Source organism: Nelumbo nucifera, chromosome 5, assembly GCF_055504915.1.
Source record: "Nelumbo nucifera cultivar China Antique chromosome 5, China Antique-T2T, whole genome shotgun sequence".
NCBI classification, from domain to species: Eukaryota; Viridiplantae; Streptophyta; class Magnoliopsida; order Proteales; family Nelumbonaceae; genus Nelumbo; species Nelumbo nucifera.
The window spans coordinates 84,303,209-84,315,244 of NC_142653.1; the positions used below are offsets into that span (position 1 = coordinate 84,303,209).

The window sequence follows — 12,036 nt, forward strand, 5'->3', positions numbered from 1 at the left end:
AAAGATTTAAAATATTTTACTTTAGGCCATGTTTGGGAGTGCTTATGTTAAAAATATGTGCTTAGAAACTAAGTGTTTATTCGAATAAACACTTATTTGCATTTGACATCTAGTATTTTCAAATGTTTATTTTAAAAAATAAGCATATATTTCATATTTGGTCTTTTTCTCCAACAACCACTTAAATGAGCACTTGCTACTCTTTTGTCCTTTATTTTCTTTTAAATTTTCAAAATCTCCAATTCAAAGTGAATGAATAAAAGTACTTTGGTGAAAGTTCTTTTATAAAAATACTTTTGTAAAAGCATTTTCATAAAAACACTTTTACAAAACTGCTTTCATGTAAAATTACTTTAAGAATGCTTTTGTAAAAGGATATAATTAGTATTCTAAAAATTTGCCATGGATAATTTTTGGAGTAAAAATTTGAATAAGCACTTGAAAAAGCTGGAAGTTTGAGCGTAAAAAATAATCCCTTATTTTTGAAATAAGCACTACCAAACATGGCCTAAGATTACCGACCATCAAGGTTCAAAGTATTGACACGTATCGGCCCGTGTCGATGGCTTCCCAATATGGGTACCCCTCTAGAGGTTGTATCGGGTCAGACCATGGTTCAGAGGGTAGCCGGGCCTTAAACCGACCCCTCTGAACCGGTTTTGAAAAAAATAAATAAAACTTAAAAAAAAAAAGTATTGATAGGGGCCGATATGCCCTACCGGATCCTTGCCAACCATGACCATGAGGAGAATGAGACGATCATATTTGCATCATCACAGACAAAATTCCCACCAAACTCTGCTTGCATTTACAGCAATGGAAAAAAGATATAGAAACCAAGGGCCTTGTGTTCTCCGGCTAAAATTGAGCAATAAATAAGTGCAAGAGCAAGACCCCTCTCGAACACGGAGCACCCTAAAAAGAGTTGCTTATATAAACAAAGGCGCTCCTTGTAAAGTGCAGTACTGCTCCTACAAATTTATGGTTACACAGCAAAGATTTATATCGAAAAGATAATATTATATATTTTTCATCAACAAAAACTGTAAACCATATTATCTTGGTAAGAAAATGATAGCGCGCCAACGCAAAGCCATGACCAAGGGCAGGGGAATCGTAAATTCATATATATATATCCTCTCAGAATAGTATGCGGAGATAGAGAACAATCCAACCAGCCATTGAGAAGACAGCAAAGACGTGCACCCAGAAAAGAACAGCAGCTGCCTCCCTTCCGCAACCTCTTAAATTGGCAACAGCTCCTACAAGCCCCAAGAAATAAATAAATAAGGTAATAATTCCTTGCCTTGCAATATTACTAACAGAGTACGCAAGAAAGCAACCATACACAAACCTTTTTAAGTTGCAATATTACTAATAAAACATCATGGATTTATGTCATATAACTAGAGAATATAGCTTGTACTCAATAGATCGATCCATCACAGGTTTTTGAGTGTTTTAAAAAGCAAAGTAAAAAGGGAACAAAATCTCACCAGAAAGCACGGATGTAGGCATTGTATGCTGGAGAAGAAGGACAAATCTGAACATCTTATCTCCAGCTGGTAGAAGTCCAAGCTTATCAGCTAGCATAACAATCCCCAGTCCGGCAGGTGGAACCAGAACCAACCTCCCAAAGATAATAGCAGCAGTTGTTCGTAGTCCTAATTTTGAACTTCCCGGCCCTGCATCAAGCAAAGAGGCCAAATAATTTGTTGAGTTGACACCTTGAGGAAAATCTAACTATAATATTGGGTAACAAATAGCCAATTTGACTGTGGTTTCAAGTGTCTGTTGTATGCCCCTCAGGGCTCTTCTCAAAACAAAATAACATGGAATAAAAGCTTACCATCTACAAGATTACCACCCAACGCCAGCAAAATGCATGGTATCATGGCCTCCCTATTAAAAATATCATTGTAGATATCATTAGAAATCAACAAACCAGCTATAGGTAAGCTTAAGAAAAAAAATGCTACTATAGATGAGTATCAGTGGGCTACAAATGAATATGCAAAATTCATCTTGTACCTAATATATTTGTAATTAGGGTGTAGAAGTTAAAGTAAATGAGCCATCACTTCCCTGTCGGTTGGTGTACAGAAGTTGGACATTACCATTATTAAAGAACACTTATTGTTCTACAAGGTACAGGGTGAAGAGATGTTACAATCAAACTTCAATTTATCATATATTTATTTAGATACATTGTTTTTTTTTTTTTTAATTTTTTATCTTCACATATTTTGCTACCCAATTGAAAAGACACAAAATAGTTGTTTCCAAGCTCCAAATGTAGGTCAAGACATGCTACAATGGGATCCCCATCCATAAAAAGGAGACAGTAACAGGTGCTGGGAACACCACACCTATGGCCCTATGTATTCCTGGTCATGTTTTAGCTCTGCAAATATATTTCTTCTGCAAGGATAACGTTTCCATTAATTTGTATAAAAAAATTACAAACTTAACTTAGAAATTACATTTTCCATGCATTAGTTTCATATAAACAAGGACGGCAAACATATTTGTGTCAATATGCTTTTGCATGTTCTTATGACCTACAAACTAATACCTCAGAATCCCCAATTATGATATTTTACTTTCTTTCTCATCAAGAAAATTGTTTTACTTTCTTTTCTTTTCTTTTTTCTTTTTCCATTTCACATTTTCAAAGGAATTCTTTAACTGCTTTCACTGTTGCTGTTGTTGGTAAGTAGAATTGCTGTTTCAATGCATGACAGTAAAACAAGGCCATCATACAAACACACATGGTCACACATACTTGTATTGTAAAAGATACAACTATACGTACCCAAGAATTATGCAACTGTCAGTAAAGAAGAAGAGTGGTGCATCATCTGTAAGGATGAAGCGCTTCAAAACCGGTACACACCCAATTATTATTGCCAGGATCTGCGGCCAGCACATAATGATATACACACAACATCAAAAAATAAAAATAATAATAAAAAACTCAATGAGAATTTGAAAAATAAATAATCAAAGCAAGCAAGCCTTCTTGGGAAATTATAAAATAACATTTTAAGTCAAAATGTTAAGGATGAATGAACTTGATGAAGAACAAATCATCGGGTAATGGAAGAAGGGACTATGTCATCAGCAAGATGATCCTTGACTTCGGTGCATTTAGCTGCTAGGCACATCAAAAATGAAGTTTCAGGTGAATTTCTAGGCTTAGGAAACAATGAACCTTCCTAGTTGCCTAGTGCTTTATATGCCTTTGCAATGAACCAAAGCAATCAAGCTGAATCACCAAGATTGTTCAAAAATGGAATTCCATGAATTGGGTTATTTTTAAAATAAGAAATAGTAGCTAATGAGTCCTATTCTTATTCAAAATCAACAAGCAGATGAACTTAAACATGACAATGGGCACTAGGATCTTGGTACACACACTGTATGGTCTCTAAAATTATGCTAATAGACTTAACAAAATGTTTAAACCCTTGGAAACAGCTTCCCTGTATGTGCAGGGGTAAGGCTGCGTACATCTGTCCCTCCCCAGACCTAGACCACACATTGGCGGGAGACTCGTGCACTGGGCTGCCCTTTAAAAAATTGGTAGTCACCATTTTGGTGTTATGTAAAACATAGTTCTGATCTTCATTACCACATTCAATTACAAAAGAAATTTTCCCAGGAAAGATGATGTAAGAATTTGAAAGTTTAAGATGCTTAAACTCACAGAAGCAATGATAGGAGGCTGAAGGATTTGCTTGAGCTTCAACTTCTCATATAAAAAGGTCAAGAAACCTTTAATCTGCATCAACAAATGTAAAGAGCTTGTAAAACCAAAGCCTTTCTGGAAAGCTTTTACCTACTGAACAAAGATATGATAATATGACAAACAAGATTCCTTCAGAAAATGCCAACAAGTTTTAGGATAATGTTTCAACAAATGCAAGTAATAGAATGCCTTTTGCTTGTGAAGCAACAGATATATTCCATGATTTCATCACAGCTATTTTGCATCTCCAATAGGGCCTTAGTCTACTTATATTAGAAATTCCATGTATTATCTGATGATAGTAGAATAAGTTGCTGATTGTTAGGATATTCAAATTCAGAGGGCACCACTTTTTTTGTCATTTTTCTATAATGGAGTTGTAGCTAAAATGCATAAACTAGAAATAATGAAGAAAATCATTGATAAAAAAAAGAAATAATGAAGAAAATCAGATTTTTAATTGCTTACTGAAAAAGAAAAACTAATCTTATTTACTTCTCTGCACATCAAGACTGTGATATACTCATATACCTAAAAATGCATGTTAAGCTAGTAAACTAAACTGAATTTATGATCAGGAGATATGAACCACAAATTAAAACCCAACCTTCCAAAGAAAACAAAGGAAATTGAGGAAGATCAAATTAAGTAATCAAATCCAGGAGAGGAGAACAATTTCCATTAGTTATACTGCAATAGAGATCAGTCTTACCTTGGTTCATGGACTGCCATGTGAAAAGAGGGCTGACAAAGTTTTGCCACATTGTATTAGCATAAAGTAGTTGCTGAATCATATATATCTTTCTCTTATTTCTACCTTGGCCCAGATGGGAATTAACTACTCTAGATGCCCCTTTAGTCTTGTCTTCTACTTTTCCCCTTTCTTGCAACTTGGTTTCAAGCTTTAAGGTTGGAACCAAAAAGGAGCTTCAACACCCTAGGGGGTAATATGGCATCAGAGCTTGGTTTCGATTAGGATTGGCAGTTTGTTGGGTTGAGCTATTGCAGTTGGTATCAAGTTTTTAGAGACACTGGAGTAAGAGAAAATATCCTTAGTGCAAGAAATGTATTTGGGATTTTATTGCAGTATTTGATGAAGAGGGATATTATAGTAGGAGAGATACATATGATACAGTGCTACTAATGCAAACTAATACAATAGGACAAAATTATGTACAACCCATCCTTTCGCATATCAATTATTCAGGTATTCTGTAGGGGGGAAGAACATATTCAGATCTCTAGCATATGAATCTCTAGAAATCATGGCAATTGACAACAGAATGGCCATAACTAAATGTTAAATTACACAAAAATTGTAAAAAAAAAAACTTGGTTTGGAAAATTAATTTTACTGAAGAAGTCAGTCTATAGATTCTCAGCCAAATTGCCAACATGTTAGACCCAGTTTGTCGATCCCAAAAAATAACAAAACCAGAGATGATGATGATGAGAAAGGCCAACAGAGAAAAAGGAAAGAAAATAAACTAAAACTTAATGAAGAAGAGTTTCTTCTTACCTTTCCACCCTTTGACTTATTTGAATCCATTGACTCAGGCTCCTGTGTAAGCAAGGGAGCTTGCTCAGGTGTGCAATTTTTCGGAGGGTTCTTGATTGGAAGATTTCCAGCCTCAATCTCAAAGGAACCTTCTGGTGGAGGTGCGAGCATCTGAAATACGTATGTGTATAGAATGATGGCACCAACCTGACACATAAACACCAATTTTTTATATACAAGTCAATCAGGCTTTGGGTCGAGTTAAGAAAATTCATGACTTAGCATTTGCTGAAGACTTTAAACAAGTTACCAGAGTAGACTCCAAAACCATGTGAATAAGTCAGACATCAACATATACGAATCATTATGTTTTTTCTAACCCTACATATCTGTTTCCCATAGAAGGAAGAAAGGATATGAATTAGGGGTGATCATTTCTAACCAGGCCCAGGCTTGGGGTTGGGACTAGGCCAAGCCCGGGCAGGAATGGCAACAGGGCGGGGCAGGGATGGGGAGCCACTCGCCATCCCTGTCCCTGTGAAAATCCCAATTCCCATCCCCACCAGCAGGGACAAGGTTATCCCCATCCCAGTCCCCATGGGATCCCCATTCCCAATGGTTTTTTTATGATGTCAATCATTTTGTTTTGTTTTGTTTTTTTTTTATTTCATTTAAAAATTAAAAATAAAATAGTTAAAATTTACTATCCTATTAAGAAAGATCCAAATATATTCAACCATATAGCAAGGATACCCACGGGGTAGGGATCAGGGGCCCCATAGGGCAGGAGAGTGCTCTACCGGTCCCCACCCCATCCCCATCCCCACGGGGGAAAAATCATCCCCATCCGCACCCCATTCGGGGAGGGTCCCCAGGGGGATTGGGGAAATGGGGAAAATTGCCATCCCTAGGCCCAGGCCCAAACTAGAGCCTTTAACATAGGTGCTAAGCCCAGCCATGATCACCCCTGATAGGGGCAGGTCCTTGTGGGGATTGGGGTAATGGGGAAAATTTCCATCCTAGGCCCAGGCCCAAACTAGAGCCTTTAACGCAAGTGCTAAGCCCAGCCCATATAACTCCTGATATGAATCTGAGGGTTTTTGCTATTTGAAGATCATCAAACTAATAAATTCTCCATCCTGAATTTTCTATTTGAAGATCATCCAAGTGTTGTATCAATTACATAATAATGCCCTGAGGAGGCAGTTTTAACCAAGCATCAGTCAATTGGAGATTTGGTGATATAAATACGGGAACAAGGAAAGAATCCAGGGAGAAATAAATCAAATTTCCAATTCCTACACCAATTTCAGAATTTTTAGGTGATATAGATATTTGTATTTTTGAATGAATGAGCTACTAAGAATAAGCAAAGCAGTACACAATAGTTGGTCCTCTGTAATCTTTGAGCTGGATGTATAATCAGCTCTTCTTTCATGTATCTTTTGCTCTAGTGGGGAGCTCATCCACTCTTTAATGAAATTCTACTTGCTTATCAAAAAAAAAAGCAGTACACAAGGTACCAAAAAAAAGAACTACTGAGAACACAAATATAACTTGATGCCTACCCATTGGCCAAATGCGATATAGGCATTTCCATCTTGTCTACACTTATTTGAGTCACCAAAGGGATTAGATTTGTCTCGACATAAAGCGGCAATCAGGACAAGGGGCACATTTCCAATGTTCCCTGCATTCAAATATAACTAAGAAGTCAGAATGCATTTTCTTTGGAACTTAATGTTCTACCTACTAGAGACTACAGGGCCTGATATCCATATAGACAGCTCAAATGTCCTACACTCTGACAGTGTAACTTACCGATTCCAATTTGTACAATGGTAAACTTGAAGAATGGATATGGTGGCCGAACAACAGATGCAACAGTTAACCCTATTAGTGAGCCTGATATGGTAGCCAGAATTACATTGAAAGGAATAAACCACCTGTAGCACAAATTCGGGCTTGAAATCAATTGCTAACATGTTATACAGAAATCGATAAAGCTACAAGAAGGTAAAAGCATGATTAACTGTATGTTATTCCAAATTAAATTGATTGCATCATTTTCTTTTCCTTGGCTAATAAAAGTGAAAGAAATGGAGACTTCTTGCTTGCTTAAAAATAAAATAGATGATCAAACCAGTGGATCTTTGAATGGTTCAAATGCAACTACCATGCACTTTAAATTTGAAATGCCCAAGGAAATCAGCTTAGATACCAAAAGGTCATAATTTCCTCTATCTACATTTTAAATTGCCACCATTACAGGATTATATTAGTACTTAGATCTTAGATAGAAATAACTACTCTCACTGAGATAAATTTTATAAAGAAAATTGTTGAATTGATAAGGTAATTACATCAGAAGAATTGAATAATATTTTGCTCCAATCAAATTAGATACATATAGGAAAGGCATGTCCAGTTTAACTATCGGGCAAGATACTAAATGTTCATACTATTTTGACGAGCTACCAGCAAAGGGTTAATGCATGCAAGTTCATAAGAAAATAAGCAGACATTTTCCATCAAGTAATAAAAAAACATGGATAGTTATCCGGCATTCACACCATTAGTAATAAAAAATTAAATCTGTAAATCATCTAATATTTGATTATGTATATAAGTTGGCCAATGGAACCATCTCTCCACATTAGTTATGTTAAAAAAAAAGAAAAAAATGTTGAAATCCATATCTATTACATCATGCAACAAGACTGAAAGTTTTGAGAACTACATCAGTTTCACCAATAAAACTCCAAGGTTGAACAATAAACTTGTTACAGAAACGACTGATGCTGGTTTTCTAGAAATATCTGCATAAGAGAAGCAGTGAATTTGAAATCTTACCACTCAATAATTTTCTGTAGAGAGACGGATCGTCCAAGTTGAGAAAAAATCAAACATGGAAGCAAAAGTGAAAAGACCAACTGCATCATATGTTAGAAATAAGCAGTTAATTTTTCAGATCATAAGTAACAAAATAATTAGAGATTGCCTAGATGCAGATACCACATCCATCAAAATAAAAACCTATATATGATAAAACAAAATTCATGAAAGGTTTGAACTTTAAACTAGCTCACTGTGTAATTGCTGTGCTAAGAACTTGGTACAATTTAAAGTGATTAGAGATTTCCCCCTCTTTTTGATTAGCTTAAGTAGTTTAGAATGTCTCGTTTGCTACCAAACTCTATTTGGACCATTTTTAAGTCTATATTTTTTCCTCCCTCCCGGAATTAGAAGGTATTCAATAATACACAAAAAACCAATATAAAGGCTACAAGCTCCTTCACTGCCATATATTCAAATGTTCGGCCCAACAAGTTTCCAGATTTCATTTTTTGGGTCTGAAAATGGTATATGCTGAGATATGGCAGTTTGCTCTCTGCCTTTTGACCGACTAAAATGAGCATGGGATTTAGGGATTTCGGCTCAGCACAATCTTGGGGGGCATCTTCAAATCCGAAGATAGCCTAAATGGAAATCTGTTGATAATTGACATGTATTGCTACTCTGCAGGAATTATTCTGATAAGTTGTGTTTCCTCTGTTCGTTTGGAGTTGTCTGATTTATTCATCAACAGAAGCTGTAGAAAAAGTGCAAAGCAATAAACACTTCCTATTTGAGTTCATTTTCGATAGATAATTCCAAAAAAAAAGGGAAAAAATTTGTTATTCTTGATTCAATAGAATTTATCCATCTAAGGCACCATATCTAGAAGAAGCTAGGCAAAGTAATGCAGAATAGCAAGAGGGTGAAAACTCAATTGTCAGGAAGAGAAAGGGTTTGTTCTGGGAACTCATTAGCTTACCCCGTTCAAGAGCTTGCGTCCTGTAGCGGGTAGAATATTAACATACTTGGATGCCATGAGAAATCCCAAGAAGCACATTGTGAAGACCTTCGCTATAGGTAAGACCGCAAACTTCATCGTTGTAAGCACCGACCCTCCTCCGGCCTGGCTCTCCGCCAGCACAGACAACAGAAGCCTCTCCATGTTTCCCATAAACCCCAATTCCAAATGAGCTTAAACTCGCACACATCCACTAAAGGTGCTTCGATCCGTGGTCAGCCGCCAACCTTTTTATAACCTCTCCAGTAAAAGTTAAAATATTTATTATCTGAAAGTAGAATTCACTAATCCTGTGAAGTCGTTGAGACTTTCACAGAACTGAACGGCACTCTTTCCAGGATCCCCCGAAAGCCTGAGGAAATCCGAATTCCAAACGGATTTAAGCTGTCTAGGCGGAATTCAGAGCTTCAAGATTCCTCGAAGGACTCCTTACAAATTCCGGTTTCGTGATGTTTTGCTCGTCGGTCTCTAGTTCACGCCTCTCGTTCGGCTGATTCTGCTTCAAACAACAAAAGTGTCAATTAATTATTCAAAAAAAAAGAGACATTTTCTTCAAAATTGCAAAACAAATTTCATTATGATCAGGATGAGAGAGAGAGAGAGAGAAGATTACGAACCAATCCAGCTGAGATTGCACATTAATGACTAAAAATTCTTGCAAAGAAACAAACAGAAAAACATAGCTTCAAAAAAGTGAATTATTCAAACTAACGAAAGAAATCTCGAAATTTTCTTAAAAAAACAAGAATATCTAAATCTCTTAAAAAAAATGGACGTCAAACAACAAAGCCTCAGACCGAGATCAACCAAATTAATCGATAAGGTCATTACAATACAAATCGCCATTATTTTGTTGTTGTTATTGGTATTGTAATTGTTCGAGAAATCGGGTAATTACCTTCAAGACTGATCGAGAAGTTGCCCGCTCAAACGTGTCTGAACTGAAACCGTAGAAAAGAAGAGAGAGATTATATGGAGGCTAGACTAGAGAGAGAGATTATATAGAGGCTAGACTAGAGAGAGAGAGAGAGACGCAAGGGAAGCCTTATTTCTCGGTTGGCTTGCTGGACTCAGGAGTCCGGACGACTGATGGCTTCTCGAACGGCCGGAACGCAGGTCTATCCGGCTATGAAGCTCCCTTATTTATACGCCCCTGAATTTACGAAACAAACCCTTGATTCCAACGCAAAATATCTAACACACCACCATTCCGTAATCTGGGGTTTCCGTACACAACTCAGAAGTCGTAACTAGTTGATGCTCAAACTTTTCTAGTCGGTTATTCTTATTTGGTTTCAATTTCCTCCTCGTAACTCTCTAACGAGGTAAGGTGAGGTGACACCGTGACAGTTAGGTTAGACAAAGAAAAATATAAAAGTACCCTTTTCAAATGAAAAATCCAAGGTCCGTTTGGTTATCGGAATTGGAATGGAATGAAAATCTTCCAGAATCGGGAATAGTATATTCCTATAGTCTGTTTGGTTCAAACAGGAATGGAATTGGAAATTAAAATAAGTAGGAATTGGTATTCATTCCCAAGGGAGGGGCGGGGAATGGCTATTCCCTCAAATGGGAGAATGCCGTTCCAACAAGAATGAGAATAGGATTCTGATTCCACCCAACCAAATAGTTGTAATTGGAATAGCCCATTTTGATTTTGATTCCATACCCCTATTCCCGTGAATCAAATGGAGCTCAAATGTTGATATTGACATATTCAAGGTTTTTAAAATTGAACCGGTCAGGGGTCCGGTTCCCAGGTCAAACGGTTAGCCCATTCTAACAAAAAAAAATTAAAAATAGGTCAAAACTGTTGAATGGTTCAAACGGTTCAACTTTCTGGGTTAGCGAATTACTGACTAAATCAATGATTTTTTTTTTTTTTTGCAAAAATCCGATTTTAGGAAAAAATGGAATTGATCACTTGACCAGTTTCTGATTTTTCTGGTCCGATCCGATCCATTTTTAAAAATCATAAACATATTAACTCAAAATTTGAATTAACTGAACGCTGAACAGGGTGTGGAACGGTATTCAGGGCTGTGGAACCAATAATGAAGTTTCCATTAATATATTCATGAATGAAGGGTGTGGGTCTCGTAATAGTGTAACCTTATCATTAGTTTCACAGTCAGCTAAACAGCCAAAGTGTTCAATTAAACCTTACTCGTTACTGCCATGTTTGATTGGTGGGAAAATAAATAAAAAATAAAAAGTTGTGGCCTTGGAGAAATTTCTTTTCATATAATGGGTGTATGTTGTTTTTATTTTCTTAAGCCTTAAGGCAAATTCATTCCACCAAGTCTTTCATGAGTATGAGTGCAGGTAATAGAAAAAGAAGGGACAGCAGATCACGTAAATGATGTTGATGTAGCTAAGGAAACAATACGATCTGCAACACAATTGCTTGTACGATGAACGAAGGAGATGGAGTGTTGATCCAATTCAAATTCACTTATTAAATATTATATCAAAGTTAATTTGGTTTCCATTTTTCAGAAACTAAACTCATATTTGATCTCAAATATTCAAATTCAATATCTGCATCAAATAGGGGCCATTACTTGTTGTAATGGTAAAATCTTAAACTGTATCCACTCCATCCCCCTCAAGACTTGGTGTCTGTAGGTAATGATTTTTTTTTTTTTTTATAATTAAATACTTCTTGAAATACTATTCAAATCACATTTAGAACTTATTAGTCCTAAATGCCAATTTAGTTCAAATTTCTTCTTTAGACACGAGGGATTTAAATCAATGGTAAATTGTTGGAATTTTTCTTGAAGTTTTGGACCATTATTGGAACCCCTCTGTTAAAATCCTCTAACAAGAGGCACGAAAATGTCTAAAATATCCATGTTTATTTTTCAAGTTTTCTCTTTATATCAATTGTTATCACAAGCCTTTTCAATCTCTTTTCCAAAATTAATT

At 36.2% G+C, this 12,036-nt stretch overlaps 1 protein-coding gene across 3 annotated transcripts; it reads right to left on the bottom strand.

Annotated features, from left to right (window-relative positions):
• Positions 1-785: 785 nt before the first annotated feature.
• LOC104612960 (Auxin efflux carrier family protein) lies at positions 786-10,448 on the bottom strand. Of its 3 annotated transcripts, none has more exons than XM_010280628.3 (11): positions 10,004-10,448; positions 9,067-9,601; positions 8,103-8,182; positions 7,071-7,195; positions 6,818-6,939; positions 5,271-5,456; positions 3,710-3,784; positions 2,816-2,916; positions 1,850-1,902; positions 1,497-1,685; positions 786-1,262 (listed from the first exon to the last, which is right to left on the bottom strand). In XM_010280628.3, exons 2-11 carry the CDS (start codon positions 9,256-9,258, stop codon positions 1,141-1,143), a joined length of 1,245 nt encoding a protein of 414 aa, XP_010278930.1. In that variant the 5' UTR covers positions 9,259-9,601; positions 10,004-10,448; the 3' UTR covers positions 786-1,140. The 3 variants fall into 3 exon arrangements, with proteins under 3 accessions (XP_010278930.1, XP_010278932.1, XP_088743859.1); XM_010280630.3 differs by having other exon boundaries at positions 9,067-9,604; positions 10,004-10,224; XM_088887733.1 differs by lacking the exon at positions 10,004-10,448 and adding an exon at positions 9,723-9,853.
• Between the last annotated feature and the right edge of the window lie 1,588 nt (positions 10,449-12,036).